The sequence below is a fragment of the Siphateles boraxobius genome, unplaced genomic scaffold (assembly GCF_051911475.1).
Source record: "Siphateles boraxobius isolate OS27281-9 unplaced genomic scaffold, OSU_SipBor_1 22, whole genome shotgun sequence".
NCBI lineage: Eukaryota > Metazoa > Chordata > Actinopteri > Cypriniformes > Leuciscidae > Siphateles > Siphateles boraxobius.
In genome coordinates this window covers 37,870,331-37,892,851 of record NW_027508833.1, presented here as the reverse complement: position 1 = coordinate 37,892,851, position 22,521 = coordinate 37,870,331, and the positions used below count along the sequence as shown (strand labels likewise).

Below are 22,521 nucleotides of genomic sequence, written 5' to 3'. Positions count from 1 at the left end.
AGGTGCAAACAGTCTATAGATGAAACTGATATTTTTGAAAAGATGTCTGCTACGACATGTGTAAGTAATATGGTGATTAAAATGGAATCAATTGGTGGTTGTACGGTTTAGGCTATGCCTGACCGCCGCTGTTAAATCTCCAGTTTCCTCAGCACAGACTCAACTAGGACACTTTTTTTTTTTAAAGAGTCAACAAATAAAGAAACGGTTATGGCGATTCCTTTTAGTTTGAAAGGGAATTGAGGGACCAATACGTTTTGGCATTTTCTCAATCTCGTCAAAACAACATCTACTGACTCAAGAACACGAAAAAAACCCTCTTATTTTACAACTGCTTATTTTTGTTTTCAGCACCTCCTCGAGGGTTACAGCAGGATTGGTTTGGTTCATAATGTCTTGTCGGGGGTTTTATTCACAGCTTCTGCCAACGGTTACTGTGTTCCCGAACGGACTTGCTTTTTACCCCGGCCGAAGGTTTGTCATCAACCAACGCCAATCATTCACTTTTGACAGATTTCTGATCACTGTCACTCGAGGCATCACAGCTCCATTCGGGGCCGTGCGAAACATTTACACCCCTAACAAGGGTCACAGGGTGTTGGATCTGGAGCAGCTGCTGCACAGAGAGAGAGATGTAGTAAGTTCACTTATTCACATGGTAATAGTGAAATTATTGTAGAATAAGGTACTAGGGAACTGTTACAGAGTAAGTAAACTGATGTGGTTTGGGGTTAAATTACCTTTAGGTTTTGAATCTGTAGGCTAATATCAATAATTGTCATTAAATTATGAATTAAATTATAATTTAAGCAGTTTAATACAGGGTTAATACAGTCTTTTCCAACAGAGAAGGATTATCTTTAAGTGAAAATCTGGTTTTGAATCAAAAACTGGTCGCTTGCAGTTTTAGATGTATATAAATAGAGAGAGAGAGAGACTAAATTAAGACATAGGCTTAACATGGTGAACGTGATTTCACCAAGTACCACATGTTCCTGGATCAACATCTTTGTTAATCCTGGACCAACTTTCAGATCAACCAATCAGATTTGGCGGACAAGTTTACAGTTTATGTTAAGTTTAGGGTTAGAACCAGGGTAAGGTGATTCAACATCAGTGTTATTCACCTGTCATTTCCCTCTGATTTTAGGGAAAAGTTATGGGCAGGGTTAGGCTTAGGGGTAGGGATTGGGTGAGGACTAAATTTTGGGACAGGAATGTTATTCCAGGATCAACTAAATATGTTGATCCAGGAACATGTCTTACTTGGCAAAATCACGGTGACCGTCCGGCTTAACAAATAGGCCAATAAGCTTATTTTTTACATTTTTTTATCTTAGTCATACGGCGGGCCAAATCAAAAGTCATGACAGGCCGACTTTGGACCGATGGCCCTAGTTTGGGTTTATGCATGTATCGGGTACACAGCATAACTTCCAGTGAAAGCTTGTACCAAGGCTATTGTTTTCAATAAAGCAGGAGATTGATTGCAATCCTCATGAAGCTTTCCCTGATTACAGGAAAATATTCACAGCTTCATCATATCAACAAACATAAAATGTACAACAGCCTTAAACCTGAAAATATAATGCTTATTTTAGTAACTTAGTGTCTAAATTAATGAACTTTCAGGTTCAAATGTCCTTTCTTGTGTAACTTGTGTTCATTTTGATCTGGCCTATAATACCGTGTACTATATAGTGTATTTACTTTATGAAATTTACATTTCAAAGCATGAAAATAATATACTTTTCAAGTGCTTGTTATATTATATTTATATTAACAATATTATGTTTTTATTATGTTATCTCTCTCCTTTATTCTTTTATAGCTATCATCACATACCACAGAAACTGTCAAAAAGAAAAATGAACCGGTGAGAGTCTTGGAAGCTACAGTGTTCATAGCATTTTATATATTTGATATTTGAAATATAATCTAAATCATATTTCTTTTCAGTGAGTTTGTCTGAGTAAATATATCAGAACGGTAAAGGGAAAGCAAATATCTGAGGCAAATCATAACATTTGTGCAGTATGATCATTACTGCTGTTCCACATCCTACATCATTATTGACTCTGCTACATCTCTCCGACAGAATATCACTGCAAGGTTTTTCCAGACTGTAGCGGATGACTGATTTCATGCCTCTTGTTGCTGAAAACCATAAGGTGCACGTGTATTGATATCTCCATTTGAGTCAGCTGTTTCACTGCATTTGAAACTATCAGGGAGCCTATGTGTGGGGCAGCTGCTCATAAAGTTATTTTAGAAAATGATTTAGTCAACATTCACTACATGATTTCCATTACACGAGAGTAGGTGTTAAAACTTCATGCTGATTTGTGCTCTGCTTTCGCCAAGATAATCACCAACTAAGACGTAGCTTTACAGTAACCTATGCTTCTCCATCCATTTACGCTTCTTTCCATCTGGTGACGTGAATCTCCTTCTGTCTGGTGTTAATAGCTGCAGTGTATTGCGCATCAGCACACACAACCGCTGCAACCACAGCGCGGTCCCCCCATAACAACCCTCTGGATTGAGCGGAGTAGGGACCATCTCTAGGGTCTTCAAGTGGGCACCTTCCATCCATCCAGTGTTTCGTCGACTAGCCCATGACACCTCAAGAGGGCTCGACAGTGACTCTGGCGTCCCAGAGTCACCCCCCTCCGTCCCCCACTCAACTCAGCCCAGCTTACTGACCTCTACTTCCCTCTTGCTGCTGAGACCTAACCACAATCTCACAATCTCTCCGCAACCCAACCATACGCGCCAACCCGTTTGACTAAGGCTGTCAAGCCCCACTGGTGCGTTAATATGCATTTTCAGTGGCAACGGTTCCGTATGGCATACCACCTACCGCAAAACACAATAACTGCCCAACCACCCGTCATTCACGCAATATATACAGGAACGTAATGACTGTAAATACTATACAACCTATACAAATAAACCAACGGACTCTTCAAGTTTTCAAGAAATCTACGAAACCGTAGCATGGCGGCCTGTACACAGCCAGCTAAAGTCTTTCCGTCTCTACCACAGCCAGTTGCTGCTTCTCTCTGCTGCTTCAGATAAGTTCTTTACTGTGCGACGCAACTCTTGGCCACCGAATCCGACGTTTCTGAGGAACCGGGTTGTAGAGTGTGCCACAAAACCTCGACAACCCACCTCCACTGGATAAACCTGGACTCTCCATCCTCGCTGTTCTGCTTCAGTGGCCAGATGAGCATACCGCAGTTTCTTCCTCTCATATGCCTCATCTACCGCATCCTCCCATGGCACTGTTAACTCTATCAGTTGAACATTGCGTGCTGATCCAGACCACAAAACAATATCTGGTCGTAGGTTAGTGGTGGCAATCTCAGGTGGAAAAATAAGCCGTTGATCAAGATCAGCCAGCATCTTCCAGTCCCTAGCAGCTTCCAGTTGTCCTGGGCGAGAATTGGTGTTAGCAATTATCCAAGAGATGAATTGTTCAACAGCTGTAACCACTTTCCATTAATACATAATATAAATAGTCACTGCATTTAGTATAGGAGTATAGGAGTGAAAATAACTATTTGTTTCTTTACTTCAAAAAACATGTGAGGCACATTTATTGACCGGATAAAGATTTTAAGCAAAGAGAGAAGAAAGATAGCTTGTAGTAGGCGCTCAGCTCTGCTGAATGTTGCAAGCTTATCTTTTATGGCCCTTTGTAAGAGATTGAGTCCCTCCTTCTGACTTTGTTCCGCTCTTTTCCATTGCTTCCTCAGCTGTCTCCTTTCTCTAACTAACCCTTCAATTTTCTTCTGCCGTCTAGACAATCCAGGAGTAGTTTTTCCTTCCTTTTTTCCACACCAAACCTCTCACTTCCATATGCGTAAATGATGCAAGAATACATGTTAGTCAGCACCTATAGACTGAACACATGGGGTTCTTCTCATTTCTTATTTGTGCATCCTCTTTTAATTTTCTCACATCTCAGGTATGTGCATGACGTCACCGTTTTCACAAATGTGCATTTTTGTAGTTTTTCAAATGTTTGCGTTTTCAAGCCCCCGAAACACCGTTGTCATGTAAATTTACGGCTAAAACGCATATAAAGTTTTACACAATGTCGTGTAAACGGCCATTAAAAGACTCCAATGATTTATGCTGATTATAAGCTATTTGAATAAATGCATTTTAAAATATCATTATTGAAGTAAAATCAAATACATGCAAATAGTTTATAATAATAAACTATGCCATGATTTTTTTGAGTGCTGAAATCTGTCCTGTTTCTTTTATATATGACTGACAAATATACATCACATCGAGTTTATTCATTTATGGTAAAACTATAATCCAAATGGATGATTTTTACATGTTCATCACTGAGGTTTCTGTGACCCCAAGCAGAAAAACAGTTAAGACACTCAGCAGTTTTGTATAGTGTTCAAGAAGACGCAGGCCTGGTGCTATTCAAAGTTTGGACAGTTTGAAGTGACTTATTAAGCTAATGGTTTTTACAACCTTCCTCAGAGACCAAAATGCAGTGGACCATAATAGAGCAATAATCATAAAAATACCCACTTAGAGTGACTTTGCTTGAGGTTATGGCACTATATGTCACTGTCTGTCACCCTTTTAGCTCATTGTTTCCGTCTGCACAACAACCAACATAGCATTTAATTGAAGAAAACCAGATGTGTAAGAGCCCTAAATGAGTAGTGGAACAGTTATTGTCAGTGATGCTCAGCGGGGTCCTGTTCATTTGTCTCCACTGCAGATCCAACCTGTAGTTCACAGCAGAATAATTGTCCCAGCTCGATGGAAGAGAATCAGTAATGAGTCGTGCACCATCAAGTGAGCCCTGCTTTTAATGTGTCCCTATTGGAAGTCTTCAATGGCAAACCCTCAGGCTACGGCAAAGTCTAATTCTTTAAAACGCTCTATAATACTGTCTAATGGTGTAAAATCAGACCAATGTTCTCTGCTTTATTTAATTATTTATGTCTAATGGCATCTCATTTTCTCAAATGTTGTTAATTATCAGTGAAGCACAAATGTGTGGAGTGAGTTCCAAATTTGGTCATTTTTTGTATAGTTTTTACCAATGGAGATTTACCAACGGTTCCTCCAGAACTGAGTCCAAAACACACGCTTGCCAGCTGGGAAAACGTTTTGGCCATGGTGACCGAGAAAGTTCACCTTCGCACTGGAGCTGTGCGCAGGTATGTGCTTTATTCATGAAGTGTATATGTTCAAAATAAAAGACAACGTTGAGCGGTTTCAATCCTTTCAGGTTGTGCATTCTGAATGGGACGCCTTTACGTGGAGCATATGAGCTGAAGAACAACCATTGTTATGTTTCTGTAGGGACAGAGAGGTTCTGGTCTTTGCCTTATCATCCGCTTCCATGCAAAGGAGTAATTCACAGTCTCACTGATGTGTAAGGAAGATTATGACAGGTGTATAATGCCCTTTTTGTTCACTTTCTTGTAGTTACATTTGCAATCATTTGCTTACCTTTTGATGTTCATAACCTGTTTGACTTTCTTTCTTCCATGGAGTACAAAAGGAGAAAGACTATGGAAAATATTCCACTTCTGAAGCCATGTGATTGATTCTATGCAGAAGTGTGAACAAATGAGGCTACTGTTTGAGTTTGGAGCTGGGAAGATTTTGTAATGTTTTTGAAAGAAGTTACTTGCTCACAAAGGATCAAAGATACAGTAAAAACATTTATATTGTGAAATATTATTGCAATTGTAATATACATGTATTTTAAAATGCATTTTGAATTTTCAGCATCATTACTCCAGTCTTCAGTGTCACATGACCCTTCAGAAATCATTCAAATTTACTGATTTGCTGCTCAAGAAACATTTATTATTATTAATGTTGAAAACAGTTGTTGCTTCATGTATGATTTTCTTTAGTGGAAACTGATTTTTTTTCATTATTCTTTGATGAATAGAAAGTTCAAAAGAACAAGATTAATTTGAAATAGAAATAATTTGTAACACTCTCACTTTTACTGAATAAAAGTATTGTATTCTTTAAAAAATCTTGCTGACCCCAAACTTGAATGGTAGGTTATATTAAATAGAAAAAAAGGACAATAAATCTGGAATCTAGAGGTTAAGTAAAATGAATGTATTTGTAAATTGCTAATTAAATTAACATTAAAAATGCATAGTTTAAATTGCACTAATAAATCATAGAATTAATAAAAATGCCAGAACTGACATGATAAAATAGATTTCTGTTGTTTTTAAATATTTTATTGTTTTCCACGAAACAAAGAAAGCAAACAGGTTTGGAAGAACCAGAGGATGAGTATACCTGATAACAGATTTTTGTAGAAAAACTATTTCTTTAAGTGACCATTTCCCCCTTTTTTTTAGGATCAACAATGGCATTCTTCCAGTGCTAAAAAAAAAGGAAACCAAATCTTTGGTAAGGATAAAGAAATAATATTATCAAACTGTTTCATAGATAAAATATTCATATTATGGTATGGGTGTGATGTTTAATAATGAAAACGCATTGATTTTGCCTGTCAGTGTCTAATAGGCTCATTCTTCAGAAGGCAGGGATGAACACAGGGAAAACGAGTGTGTTTTTACCACATTAGTAGACTTCCACATTAGTATTATTTGCTGTCTTAAACAGTTACATGGAGATTAAATATAGAACCAAGCTAATGTCCTGAACTTGTTTAAAGACACCAATCTTGATGATCACCCAGTCAGTGAGAAAATTGCACTTCGGACCAGATATAAATTGACCACTGTTCATTAGTTCTGAAGATCAGATACTTGAGGAAAATGTTACCGTCACAGGATCTCAATGTCTCCAGTCAGGCTGATCTGTGTCCGTGCGAGTTGGGTTCGGGTACATTCCCCTCATCAATCACTGTCTGTAGGAGCTATTGAGTTCTTCTCACCTCTCCTTTTTCAAACTGTCCCAACGCTCAGAGTTTGTGTTTCTTGATCAAGTGAGAGCCGAACTCCCTCACCGGGGGAAGGCGCCGAAACCCTCCCCTGTTCCCACAGAATGAGGATAAATTGTTTTGTGATGGTGTGCGTGTTGGCTTGATGCTTTGGGATGGTCCAGACTACAATAAGAGCCAGACCTGGCAAATAAGTGATGGAGAAAAAATACACACTTAGTGGACTGGGACCCGGAGCTCTCCAAAGTAAAGTTTTAGACATCTGGTTATTGTGAATAGGAGAAATGACAGCAAACTGTTGATGTTAGAAGGGAAAGAAGTAATCTAATTGATTTCTCTTGCTTCATCAGCTTCATTGAGTGGAGGAAATAATTTGAAGAAAGTGGCCAATTATCTTTGATACAATGAAGATGGAATAGCAATCAAAGTCTCATCAAAGTGTCATTACATTACAAGGTGTTGTTCCATAATCTGTTTACATTTCCCCGTAATCTGTAATTGTTGAGAGGAAAACAAACAATTTAATACAAATTATTTTTCCCTTCAGAGAATGTACTGTAATAGTAATTCAAACACTACCAGATAAATGATTTGATGCATTTTATTTAATTTGTTTCTCATGATCTTAAGAACATTTAGATCTTGGGTGGATTTAAATCTAGAGGCATATGTTTGCATGTTTGAAAATAATTTTATTTTATATTTTATAGTTTAAATTTCTTTTCAAAGCATTTGTAATAACAATTCAAATATACAGAACCTGTCCAAAAGTTTGGAAACATTACTATTTTTTTTATAGAAGAAGTCTCTTACGCTCACCAATGCTGCATTTATTTAATCCAAAATATAGTAAAAACTGTAATATTGTGAAAAGTTATTACAAAATAAAATATATTTTAAAATGTAATTTATTCATTTGATGTGAAAGCTGAATTTTCAGCATCATTTCTCCAGTCTTCAGTGTCACATGACCCTTCAGAAATCATTCTTATATGCCGATTTGGTGCTCAAGTAACATTTATTATTATTATTAATGCTGAAAACAGTTTTGCTGCTTAATGTTTTTGTGGAAATGGTGATACTTTTTTTAGGATTCTTTGATGAATATAAAGTTTAATGAACAGCATTTATTAAATATAAATCTTTTGTAGCATTATAAATGTATTCACTGTCTCTTTTGATCCTTGATGAATACAAGTATTAATATCTCTTTTTTAATCTTATCACAAATGTTTGAATGGTATCATTGTTTCCACAAAAAGGTTTTCACCATTGATAATAATAATAATAATAATAATAATAAATGTTACCGGAGCACCAAATCAGCATATTAGAATGATTTCTGGAGGATCATGTGACACTGAAGTCTCACAGGAATAAATAACATTTTAAAATGTATATTAAAATTGAAAACAAATGAATTTCAAATGAATGCTTTCTATTCATGAAAGAATCCTGAAAAAAAATATCATCTGGTTCCAATAATTCTCAAATTATCATTATAAACTGTAATCAGTCAAATAAATGCAGCCTTGGTGAACATAAGACATTAAAACATTGAAAGGTAGCGCATAAACATAATTATATAAATATTAAATTAAAAAGTTTTAATATTTATACTAAAAAGCATGTAAAGTTTATGAAAAGATATTAGTAAAAAAAAGAAATTCCATAAATGCATAGCAAGTTCTGCATGGTTTCTTTTAATACATAACATGATATTTCCTCTCTCCAGATCTTGTATTTTCCACATGAGGGAGACAAAGACTCAGCTTTGGTCTCCAACATCCACCTCTACCAAAACACCTTTCTTCATCCGTCTGGGTGATTACATTATCCTATGATGTCATTCCAACATAAATATTTTGATTATGAAATTGAACAACGGAAGAACCTGTCTCATCTTTAGGCAATCGATACAATATATTTAAGCCTATATTTTATAGTCATGTAAACAGCCTGTGTATTATTAGAAATCTCCGTTGTTGTTTTCCTCCATGTGACAGAGCTGGCACTGCACCGGCAGATGAAAGCAGCAGCACGGCATTTGGTGTTTATTCTCCAACTGACCTAACAGATGTTGAGCTAGGTGTCAGCAAAGTTGACATGGGTGGAAAAGTGCGACCGAGATGATCACACCCCCTTGTTCTAGCGGCCACATATCCGTGACTGTGACATGCAGAGGCAGTAAAGCTGTCCCAGACCCTTTCTGTGGCACTGCAGGGCCAAGCTGTCTCCTCATATCTCCGATGACTTGCTCAAGTCAGACCCGCTGCTGTCCCTGCGGAGGCTTCCTGTTTTGAAGAAACACTGCTTTCTCCAGGGGATTGGTGGAGACACCCATCAAGCTGCTCTCTGTCAGGCCTGTCCTACGCAGGCAGGGGGAGTGTTTCTCTGAAACATCAGGGGGTATTCAACGCCTGGCTTCAGAGTCATTATCACATCGCTCTGGATTGAAGATACCACCCCCCAGCTTTTGCTGTACTTTCACAATTCAGTTAGTATAAAGGAAACTACAACCTGTTCTTAGGCCTTTTGTAAGCCTGGTATCAACATCCTTATCTGCAGATCCTATGAAAAGGGGTCACCTGAGACTTTTTGCTTTTTATACCTAATACTTTCATGCAGATGTATCAAACCGTTTTGAACCCCGTTTAAACCTGGTTTTGGTGTTGTCCTGGTTAAAATGATTAAAATGGGCCTTTGATTAGTCTTGTTTGTCTATCAAATGTACAATAGAGGATTTACCTACTTTTAACCTTACAAACTGAACTGAGACTTTCCACCTTTAAATGCCCTTACTTAAATCTCACTTTCTTTCACACTGTAAGATTTTGGCCACGATTTAGCCATCTGAGACAAATGTTGAGAATCCTAAAAGAATCCTAGGCCAAAAACTGAAGTCTTTGATCACTAGTTTGACATTTCGTCCACAGTCTGATAAGCAACAGTTTTAAAGGACTATTATAAATCATACAGTGTGCAACCGGTTTTAGCCAGACTTTTGACTGTCTTCCATCATGTGCATCACAATTATCATAAATGCAAGTTTCCTAGCCAAAAATTGGACATGATCGGCCTCTCAAGCCATATTTATGACTGGGAAACTCTGAGATAATTTTGATAACCAAGTTTCCAAGTAAGGAAGGGCAATAAACCTTCTACATGGAGGAGAGAACACAACATCTGCATTGATTTCTTGGCGTTACAGTCATGTATATTTAGGTATACAAATATCCATTTGGTGCACATTGAATACTGCATTTTTTGGACCGAAATTCAGGAATTGTCTGCAAAATGGCTATCTAGCGCAGTGAAAGGCGATGACAATTTTAGGAGCGCCACAACCTGCACCGGATACGCTAGCTATGGCCCTGCCTCCATGGTTCATATTCTTTCCAACAACAAAGCACCTGAACGTGAAAAACTCGTGATTACGACTTGAGAAGTGAAAATTGATAAAACTTAAATGTGAAGGCAGCATTACTGTACGTTCACACCGCTGCCGACTTGAGCTTCCAAAGCTACCGGAAGTCATTCATTTTCAATGGAAGCTGGCTTCTCTCAGCTGCAAGGAGCGTCAAATCCATCGGCGTCGCGTATTGGGCGTTTTGAGCGTCAATTAGAAAGTTGGAATTAGCTCAACTTTATGGTAATGAGCTATGACACAGTTCAGCAACCAAACGGCAGCAACCAATCGGAATATAGAAGTCCTTCGCACTGGCTGATTCCGGAGAAACATACGATATAAACATTCGTTCCTACCAAAACATTAGTTCCGAGAAAATGGAGGAGAAGCTAATCATCACCGTTGCTGGGTTTCCTATCATTTATGATATGACGTTGTTTGCATATAGATAACGGTCCTGGAGGGTGTCATGAACCCAAAATCTCAGAGTCCGGTGTCTTCTTCGCAAATACAATGCAGCAGCACCAAACACAACAACTTCACGATGATCCATAATGATTTAGTGATACACATTTGTGGATGAGCACAACTTTTTTTCTTCTACCAAATGTGACCAAAACGGAATAAAATGCTGTCATTATAAAAGGTTTCTAGTGTCAATGTATTGCTTGTTTTTTCTGTTTACATTTTACGTCGTGACACTTCTCTTCTCTCGTACATAGAATGCTGCTACTTCAGAGCGGCTAAAGCGTTGATAGGCTTCCCCGTACTTTTTGACAAGCGTCCTTGACAGGGCGGCCAGAGCGTCTTTGCCGCTCAAGTCGGCGGCGGTGAGTACATACAGTTAGTCTAGTCAAGAATCACACACTTAGCCGTCAGCTGTTACACACAGAACACGTTGTTCCATTCCAATGTGCTACTTTTCCATTGTTTTTCTATGGAAACACGCGCTGCATGGACACGTATAAATGTTGCGCTCGCCTCTTGTGTCTTTTGTAGTGTCTCGCGGATGAAACGCATTCTAAAAACGCGGTGCTAGGTAAAAATCAGTTCAACTTTTCAAAAACGCATCTCGAGACCTTGCGTTTTTTCCCCATTCCACTGCCCTTGTCTCACGTTTTGCAAATCAAAGACGTTCTGTGTGAAGACTCTTCACCTTAGATGTGAAGAGTCAGTCAGACCAACATGTTAAGTGACCAACCACAGTTTATTTTGATTTTTCATGCTTTTTAGATTTGGTTTTATCTGAAATAGATACCATAGGTGGCACAATAATAGATTGAAATTAGAAATTCATTCACAAAATTATACCGCTTTGTAAGTCTGCAAACTGCTGTACAAAAAACTTCAAAGATAGCAAATATGTATTTGGACTTTGAAACTTGTGTCCATTAAAAATAAATACAAAGCTCAATATACAGTTCTGCTTGTGAGCGTCTGGTTTACCTTCCACTGAGTACTTCAAACAAAACTCTTGAGTATATTTTCCAAAGATTGGATGGCATAAACCTGGCATCACATCCAGGCAAATCCAGAAATTTCTTCTGCAAAAGCACTCATTGTATTAACCCAGCACCTTCTAAACATGTCTTTGTTTGTAGGCGGACTTGTGAACCTCAACAGAATAGTGAAATTGTGTAGCCAGCCAATCAGATTGGAACTGCCAGTTTTTGGGTGGTGTTGGCAGTTTTATTCAACATGGGAGGCTGTCTAAAGCTGGGTTTAAATAAAAATTGACCTTGAACTCTTCAAAAACTCACTTGCTGTCAGTAATATAGTTTTATATCTTAATTTTCACAACAACCTCTTGAGTTTATATCCTTTTTTTCCAAAGTTTTCAAATTGTGAATTCTGCACGTTCACCCCAGTTTCATTGATGAACTTGAATTCTGAATGAATTCTGACTTACTGAATTGCAGCAGAACTTTTGAAAGTGCTGTTGTTTTATTTCTCCTTTGCCCACCAACAGCTGTTCAAATTCAAAAGGATGCCAGGCAGAGTTTGCTTTAAAAAAGCAAGTGAGTAGAACAAATATTCAGCTATTCCCCAGGCCCCATGTTAGTGGGCTTGCAAACACCATTGCCTGAAGTGTGTAGCAGTGGAAGACGGAGATCAGTGAAGTACCCGCATGCTGCCTCTCTATGGAGCCAACTAACAGTGGCAAGAGCAGGAGAAAAATGTATTAAGCCTTCTCTTTCCCTCACTGTGCCAGAAATGGCTCACCTTGCTCCCAATGGTAGATCCGGTATGCACTGCCTGCTGGAAGAAAATTACCTTTTGTGGGAGTATTAATTCAGACATGCATCCTGCTGTCAAAGCATCACTCTAAACTCCTCTTCCCACTGTTCTGTCTCTCTCTGTGTCTCCAGTGCCCTAGACTTCTTTTTTCATCATCAATAACTGTCTGCTGCCTGCTGAAGAATAAGTTATTCCCCCACAAGTCTCTTTTTTAAAGCTTGTTTGGATCCTCATTGTTTGATCTGGCTTGATAAATAAGACTATTGCAGTTAGAAATTCATGGCTGCCCTGTTTCATCAATAAATGATTAGTTTGCTGTGCTCTCTGGTGATTGATAGGTTGTGCATGGGATGTATTGGAACCAGATGAATTCAATACCGTGCCGGTCGCTGGGGAGCTACAAAGCATATCAGCTCATGAAAAATTTAGGTCAATGGAAAATGTGAAAAAGAGAGTAAAAGAGGTAGAACGAGCTGTGCTCGAAACACAGTTGTTTCTTGTTATCAGCGGGTTGTAGACACACTCTAAGCATCAGATCAAATCAAAGCCATGTATGGTCTGAAAGAAGATTGCTTTCTACCCTTAGTTCGCAAAACCAGGAGTGGACATCGCTGGCTCCGTCGGTTTTTACGCCAAACTTCCCGGGCAGGGCTCGAAAATCCCAGATCTCTTCGCTACGCCGGGTGAGTGTGGCAAGTCGTTTCCTTCGGTCTCCCTGAAGTTCCATTTCCCCGCTCTTCCTTTGCCAGAGACAGGCGTTTTACATAATTGCTGATAGGCACTGTGGCTGTTGTTTTTGTAGAAGTGTTATTTTCTCCTCCCTTCTCTCCATCTTTCTCTTTACCATCTCTGCTGTGTGATTGTGATGCATTTGTGATTAAGGGAATGTGAGAGAGTGGCAAAAAAGAGGGATCTTGTACTCTTGCATGTGTGCGGCGCAATTCAGCGAGCGCAGGCGTGCATGCGCCACAAATTGCTTTGAATTGACAGGCTGTTCTCTAAAGCCCACCTACATTAGGGAAATACGCTCTCATTCTTGGATAGAATGCCATCCTGTGAGAGGAATATTAAAGCTCAGCATGGATTCAAATGCTGCAAAGGGCTTTAAATCATAGATACATTCAATCAGGCCATTTTGTTTAAAATGCATGCAAGTGCCTTGTTAGCTCTGGCTGGGAAAACAAAATGTTTCCATTTTTTTTCTGATAGGTAATCAAAATGTTCATAAGTTATTCATGAGAAATCTCTCTCTCATTCTCTCAGATGTTTCGCTATATTGGTTTCTGTTCTTTTGCTTTCATTCACCAAGTCTCTCTCACTTGATTGCATATAGAGACTTGTTTTTGGCTACCTTTATTTGTTTAGTGATAGTGTGTTGCATAATAAATTATACAATATGTTTAAAGTAATTCATATTTTTTAAAATAAATTAAATTTTAAAATATATTAAAATGTGTTTTTTTACTGTATTCTTTTATTAAATAAATGCAACCGTGTAAGCATGAGATTTTTTGTAACATAATATAATTTATTATTTAATCACTTAAATACTTTATTTAAATAATTGTTAATTTTTTTAATTTCTTTAACCAAAAGGTATATATTTAAAATATTTTATATCTTTTTTCTTATTTGTTGTTTATACATTTTTTTGTTCTATTCAAAATCCATATGGCTCACAAATCTGAGGGGGTTCATGTGAATGAGCATGACCCTTTTGTAAACTGCGTGAAATGAACAAGACTTTGACTGAGCAAGTGCATTGTGTCTTTTACATGCCATGAGGTCATTCAGTGAATAATTGCAGGCGCTCCGGAGCTGCCATCACTTTACTCATAAGAGCCGAGCCAGCAGTCCTTGTGATGGAGTTGAGTTTCCCTCACTCATGCAGATCTCGCATTAGCCTCGGACGGTATGTCTGCAGCCATGCTTATAAAAGCCCCTCGATGAAGGCTCATACCTACTCTGGACACTTGATCATGTCCCATGGGGCAGAAGATCCACATAATGCCATTCCTAATGGCAGAAACGAAAAAAATAAAACAAGAAAGCTCCTTTTAACTACATCAATCGCTGCAGAGGGGTAATCAAACATGCCATGACTGCGAGTGCCATTCCCATCACCTACTGGAGGAGGAGTGCATCTGCTGTCAGCCTATCATTAGCCAAGATTGTCTTACCTTTGAATGTCAAAGGCACCAACCAATGCAGTTTGCATCTCAGGATCAAGAAAGCCCATTAAATGCTTTGTGAAGTGCTGAGCCCGGGCGAACCTGATTTGATGCAAAGTGTTCTGGGTAATGCTGAAGAGTGTTTATCACTTGAACTCTCATTTCTTGTCTGCCGAAACAAGGCTCTCCATCTATAGACAGGTTTTTTTTTCTTTGTCTGTGTTAATCTTCTGCTTTTTGAGAGAAGATATTGATTTTTTTGTAACAAACATTAATTGATTTGGAGTTAGGCCCAACAGATCAACCCGATCCTGCTTTTTGCTGCTGTCTCTACTCTTCTGATTATAAATGTTTTCTGTCTATAAATGTTTTCTGTCATACAGGGGGGAAATGGTTTAGGATTTTGAACAATTTTCACTCAGACAGCTAATCATTTTATTTTTTTAAGAAACAGCAAGTCACTTAAAGGGTTTTACAACTAAAGCCCTGTTTTAAGATAATTTCTGATTAAATCGAACGGTTAAGATTACAATTTGGACACATGCTGCTGTTGTGTTAGCCCCCCCCCCCCCCCACCTATACAATGGTTTCATAGGGGCACTGGAACAATCATTCATATAAACACATTAAACTTTAGTTTACAAAGACGTGAAACTCACCGAGTGGTCTGGGGTGTTCACTGATACGCTCACACAAAAATCGCTGCAAAAGATGCTTTCCAACAGGTGTTTTACCATTCGTTGTAAAACTGTGGACTTATTTTTCCAACGCCTCACAACCTGAAATTCTTCCAAAAACTACGATAAAACCTGTTGGAAAGCATCTTTTGCAGCGATTATTGCGTGAGCATATCAGTGAACACCCCAGACCACTCGGTGAGTTTCACGTCTTTGTAAACTTAAGTTTAATGCGTTTATATGAATGATTGTTCCAGTGCCCCTATGAAACCATTGTATAGGTGTGTGTGGGGGGGGGGGGGGGGGGGGGGGGGGTTTGCTAACACAAAAACCTAAAATTATCAGGACAGCAGCATGTGTCCAAATTTTAATCTTAACCGTTCGATTTAATCACAAACGATCTTAAAACAGGGCTTTACTTTACTAAAACGCCGAACTTACCCTTTAAACTAAACTTAAATTAAACATGAAAATATTAGAAAGACTCATATAGTATTTTCTTGTAAAATGTATCTTTGTTTTATTCAAACTTAAATTTTTTTTTTTTACAGTGCATATGGTTGCATATGTTGTTTATACCGATGGATGTATCATCCAACATATGATCAGCATGAAATCAGGATTTATCACCCTCTCCAGAAAAAAGTGTCTTCAGAGCCACCAACAAAATGATGGAGGCAGTAATAGCACCTGAAGTCGTTGAAGATGAAAATATGAAGGTGGATCTTCCCATAGAACAGGTGAAGATGACAACCAATATACAATACACTCATTGAATTCCAAAACTAGGATGCAGCAATAAAAAGCTGAATACTTTCTTCTCCCACAGATGGAAGTAAAATAATTTGAAGAGGAACACAACTCTTACAAAGACCCCTGACCAATAAGAGGTGGTGACAAACTTCCCAACCCACCCATCCAAATTCAACTGCTACACCAAGGTCATACCCTTCCAAAACCAATAAGGTCAAAGACAATTTAGTTTGCACCCTAATGCTTTCTCAGCATACGATCTTACTTTTAGTCTTCTTTATTGTGCTTTACAGTCTCTAAGAAGGCAATTTAGTAAACCTAAACTCAATGTCCATCAATAGATCTCAGATCATACCTTAAGTATGAAGGAGTCAGAAGGAGACCTCCAACTCAACAGCCATGGAGAGTGCAGGGACGAATCATTAGATCAACCAGAACCAGAGGTATGGAGCTCATGACTTGTGGAACAATATTAAAGACCAGTTGACATTGAACAAATGTTCTGTTAACGTCACTGGAAGAATGTTTGTTCATAATTTTGAGAAAAATCTTGCCAGAACAATAGCCAATGTTCTGAGACCATTCCCTGTTAGCTGGGTTATTGCTTTAGTAGGAATAGCCCTCATCGACTATGAATGGAGCACAGCATAAGTCTATCTTATTCCACTCACCCGTTCTGTTCACACAGTAGATGTGGTCACGATGAGAGAGGCAGTGATTTGGGTTTTTTTTGTCTGTGTTCTAACCCCATAAAATTAGTCCATTTAGATACAGCAGTTACTGTGGCCAATAGTCCTTGACTCGTTATAGTGCAAATCTCATAACATTGATGAACAGACACAACAATGCTTTGCAATATTACAATGCCATGCAATTTCACAGTGCTTTGAAACAGGAAGATATCGAGTCTTATTTAAACAATCAATAACATGCAGCATTCCATTTAATGAAAACTATAATTTCAGACAAAGGCAATTACACCACCGGGTATTGTTTTGGTGCTGTGACTTTCTGCTGTAGTCTGCATTTTCATAATAGAGATATTCTTATCGAAATAATTATTGACTGGGGAGTGCGGTTATTACCTTGTTAAGGACCTCATCAATAGAATAATTCATTTCTTATCACATTTAGTCCTGTATGGAGATTGCCAAATCGAGGAAGGCTATAGATCTCAGGAATGGACCATGTGTTTTAGTGAGTGGTAATTCTCACCAGTCCGGCCTCAGTTAATTGGCAGAACCATCATCACCGCTCAAAAATGATTTGATTTACAAGAGCAGATGAGGGGTCCTTTTTATGACCGTTCACAGTGCCGGCACTAAAGACATGTAAGTGCTAATCTTGCTCTTGCTCGGAAGGACTGCGTAATGTTAACCATTAACCATGTTCCCCAGCACTCAACAATGTCCAATAAATATTCTCACGCTGAAGGCTTGTATTCCCATTGCACATATAGCTGCGACACGCTCTTCTTTTCCTGTCCAGCCGTGTTTATTATCCTGCATCATAACGCTTGATTATGACCCTTGGAGAGATCTATTTCATAAAAATCTGACAGTAACGTGTATATTATGGCATAGATATTTTGTGATAATGAGTTATTATGAGCCTGCTGTGCAGCATATCGAGGTGACGGTATTAATCCGCTGTCATGGAGTTGATGTATTTTACAGTGGGAGCTGCATTGTGTTCACATGAGAACAAAGCAAGTATCTTGTTGTGCTGGAACCTGAGCTAAGTAAGCAATCATAATGTAAAAGTGCTGCTTTGCTGAGAAAGTGCTCATATCCTTAAGACCCTCTGATGTTTAAAAGCATGTAAAATAAGGAGGCTTCTTAAAAGCATGATATATTTGAAAGCTTCTTAAAACATTTCATTCACTACATATGAGTCATGCGTCAAAATAAATATTACCTCATCGTTGACGGGCCTTTGAATTATAGCTCCCCCTGCTACTGTTACTAGAGTTGTGCCTTTTTTATTGATGAACAGATTTAATTATATGATAGTGTTTTAGTCAGAACAGACTTCTTAACCAAAATGATGCCATTTTTGATTTGCATTAACACACACTGAACCCCAGCCCATAGATAAAAGAAAAGCTAAGCTGTCAGGAAGACATCAAGGATTGTTCATAGTAAATTTTAGCAAATGCAATGTGTTGGTTTTTATATACAGTTCACTTACAAATAAATCTGCTGTCCAATTTCATTTTACATATGGTTGCTGTAAAAAAAAAATCTTAGTCCCTGTTATGGAATTTTATATTAATTTTAATTATAATTAACATTAAAACTTGTCTATTGATGTGAACGTATTATTGTATTATTTATGTTTTGTATTATACTATTATATTATTTATTAATATTTTGAATCAGGTTTTATATTCATTTGATCAAATAACAACAAAGAGCTATGGCTCGATTCAATCCCAATTATTTACAACATAATATTAAAAAGTAATTATAATACCTTCTATTAACTTTTATCATCATAACTATGCTTATGTACTTATGGAATATGCTTAGCATATTAAGACAACTACTATAGTACAAAGCTTACAGTAAATCCATCCTGAGAAAGAATAAGGCTACACATCTGAATGCAGCAATCGTTTGTTTTGATTTTAACAATATTGACTGATTTAGCAATCAGTCACCTAAGCAGTTTTTCTTAATTAATATTGTTAGATATGCCGATGTGCCCTGGCACGTTTGATCAATCGTCTTCCTCCTCCACAGAGTTTTCTGATAAAAATCAAATAGATATTGATCACGTTATTGATCTCCTTTTGCCGTGTCAATACAATATCTGTTCATTTATCTTCTGCTTTGCTCTCTGGCTACAGTTTCCCTCACTGTTTCAAAGCGCGCTTCACACAAGGTCAACCATAATCAAACCCCAGACGATAGAGCGGGCTGCGATCAGCTCTCCCAGGCTTTCAGGTCCTCTGCAGTAGACCATTCAATTACTGTTTATTAGACAGAGGATAGTCATTAATCAGATGAAGATGCACAGGTTTTGTGCAGTGGGCCGTTGGACCACTTAAAACACTGCCTCTCTATCTTGAATCCCTGTTACAAAAATTATTTTAATCATAATTTAATCATTTCCCTATGTATTTATCCTCATGTCTTTTGAAACCTCTATTAGTTTCTTTCTGGTATAGAACACAAAAAGGAGATGTTTAGAAGAATGTTCAAGCTGCTCTCTTCCATACAATGAAAGCAAATGGTGACCATAGCTGTCAAGCTACATTTTTAGTGAAAAGTGACCTAAAATTTTCTTTTTCTTTTTCTTTTTCTCACACAAGCTATAGACCACTTTTTACTTGTACTGTGTTGTTTTATCCTTTCTATAGCTTGATAATATTGGTCCACAAATAAAATCAGTGGAACATTCATAAAAATTTCTCCTTTTGTGTTTCACAGAAAAAGGAAGTTATTATGGGTTTGGAACAACATGAGGTTGAGTAAATGATGTCTGAGTTTACATTTACAGTGGAACTATCCCTTTAACGTGCCAACTAAAAACGCAAAGTGACTTTCATTAGTTGTGAAAATGATCTAAACTTATTTCATTTTAGTTACAAGCATTAAACGTCCTCATTTAATGCATCCATAAAATGCAATCCAAATAGAAGAAACACAAAAAATAACTTTGTTAAACATCTTAAATGAGCTGATTATCATTCATATAGTACTCATGTGGTAGTGCATGAGTAAAATCCATATTTCTTTCCTTTCACTTCAAAAGCCGCATTAGCTTGACTTTAATATATCATTTTAAGGCGTAACTTGACAGCTTCACTAAATGAGGATCGTACTGCATTGAAATGTAATTAGATCAAAGGATAAGATTCTGATTTATGTTTTCAGGATACCAAGGGGGAGGAGATGTCCTCAAAGAAGTGTGGAATATGATCGCACATGTCTTAGTTTTTAAAGGGTAAGTTCCTAAATGCCTGGTAAAACCACAGCCAAAATTCCTTGGATGCAAGTGTACATGATACACTTATAAAGAGACCACTAATACACTGCACATTACTAATTAACATTCCACATATATCACCAAGGTCTTGATCACTAAATAATATTTTAGACACCATTCAGCTACTGATACCGTAAGAGATCATTTTTCATGCTGGATGCCTTCCTATTAAATGCACCTTTCCACTACTGCATGTTACTTCATTCAAAATAAGTATTTACACATAAAACCTGTATTTCTGTTTTATTATATTATACTTTCATTTTTGATTGTATATTTTAGTCTTTTTAAGAAGATTTAAGATTTAAAGTTTGAAAATCTCACATTGACATTATTTATGAATATTCACATTGATATTCATTGAATACTGAACATGTAAAACTTTGATAGGTAACTAAAACTAAAACCATTAAATTAAATAATAAAAACGAATTAAAACTATTAATACAAAACTATAATAGTACCTCAATGATACTAAAATTACACTGTTTTGCATGATGAATTGTGGTTGGTTTCCATTTTTACAACTTTTGCATACTGAATTTTGATTGATCTTGTCTTCCTTGAATATATTTATTAATTTATAGCTGCCTTTACACCGTATAGTAACACTCCCTGTGAATATGCGTATTTCCATACTACAAAGTGACAAGCAGTACCTCATATAAGTAGTTTTTTTGTTTTCAACGATACTAAGATTACATACGCTGAGATGCAAGTGTGGACACTTACAAGCCCATAAGGCCACGGGAGCTGAGGAGCCATCAGACTTATCCAGTTCATATTGTCCATGCCAGAAATCTATAGGTTGAAGCTATAAGCTTAACAAATGCAAGCATGGCCTCCTGGGTGGATATAACAGCGCTATTATCCAGCACATGATGGACACTAAACACCATCTCAGCATGCTTCCTTTCCACTCTATGTAAATTTAGCCTTCAATTGCTATTTGTTCTCCATTCCTTTAATAGCTTTATCTCTCACGCAATAACTTGGAGATATAAAGTCATTTAGATGTTTTCAAGGCAAGTTCTGCACCTTTATTCTATTATTATCATTATCTCTTTTTTTTTCAGTGGGACACTAAATGGAAATTCTTGCGTGAATATTCTGGCCAGAATATATACATATAATATAATCCATTTAATGATTTTGAAATGAGGTATGGGGCCAACAAAAAAAGAGAAAAAAAATAAAATTCATTTTAACATAAAAACTTTTCAGATTAACAAATAAATAATGTTTTTTTAAACTTTATTTACAAAGACTTAAAAAGCTTTTAGAATATTTTTTCCCTCAATCTAAAATAAAATCTGCTATTATATTCTAAGAGGAAGACTTCTGAAACCTGCCTGTTTAATATCAAAATTTCTAATCCATACCAGAACTCAAAATGGATGGCAGCCCTTTAGTGACCATTGGAAACAGTAAACTCTTCACAGATGTAAAAGTACATCCATGTTTTCTTTAGATTTGGTTTGGGGCCAGGGCCTAGTGCTCATTTAGTGCATTATGTTGTATCTTCTTTCATGTAACAGGAATAATGAACACCAATCATGTAGTATATGGGCAATCATGTAATGTGTAAAGGTGTATCATATGTTGTGCTGTCACTTTCCATGTCCTATCAAACAATTAACCCCAAATTATTTTTGAATGATTTAACCCTGTATTTTTTTCATTTAAAAAGTTTCTACATTTTTAATAATAAATAAATAATGCACAATGTCATATCAGTAGTCTATGGAGCTATCTGTATATATGTTTTAGAATCTGTCACTCAGAACTGCATTTGTTCAGAAAAGAAAAAAAGTGACTGCGGACCTAATGGCCTTTAAATAACAGATATGTACTGAATCAAAAGTCGTTGAACCTCTTTTCAAATGTAAACATGAGTTCACGGTGGGAATTTACATTGATCACCGTCCCAGACTTACGGGGGGCAGAAGTTGATTTACATGGAACCATTTGCTAACAATGGGAATTTAAATTTAGTTTACACCTTCTGAGAGCAGGAGACCATTTGCCTGGAAAACCCTCCCTCCTCTGTCTGCATCTCTAAACTCTTATAAACTTTATTACCTTTTGTTTTACTTCTTTGGGAATGAGACCTTTGTGCCAGTCGCACTGAGACATTTCAAATGATACCAAACATTTGTAATACTTTATGATAATTATTCACATTGAATGGGGAATTTCAGGTGATCTCAGCATGAGAGAGAGGGACAACATGGGGAGGTGACTGACTCTGACTGACTGAGGTGAGTTCAAATGTTGATTTCCTTTGTTCTCTCAAAGAGTTGCGCTCTCTTCCAGTTTTTCAGTCTTACACTAGTAAAGTAATGCATTACT

General features: G+C 37.3%; 1 protein-coding gene across 1 annotated transcript; it reads left to right on the top strand.

Moving 5' to 3' along the window:
* The first annotated feature begins 42 nt into the window (after nt 1-42).
* On the top strand, nt 43-21,733 carry dcdc2c (doublecortin domain containing 2C). The gene is given in 14 exon segments (XM_077238618.1): nt 43-60; nt 419-637; nt 1,832-1,876; nt 4,760-4,836; nt 5,076-5,204; nt 5,276-5,422; nt 6,381-6,432; nt 13,162-13,258; nt 16,063-16,163; nt 16,253-16,351; nt 16,354-16,389; nt 16,525-16,619; nt 20,058-20,127; nt 21,555-21,733. Coding segments are annotated over 12 exon segments (1,032 nt in total). The 3' UTR covers nt 16,537-16,619; nt 20,058-20,127; nt 21,555-21,733.
* The last annotated feature ends 788 nt before the right edge of the window (nt 21,734-22,521 follow it).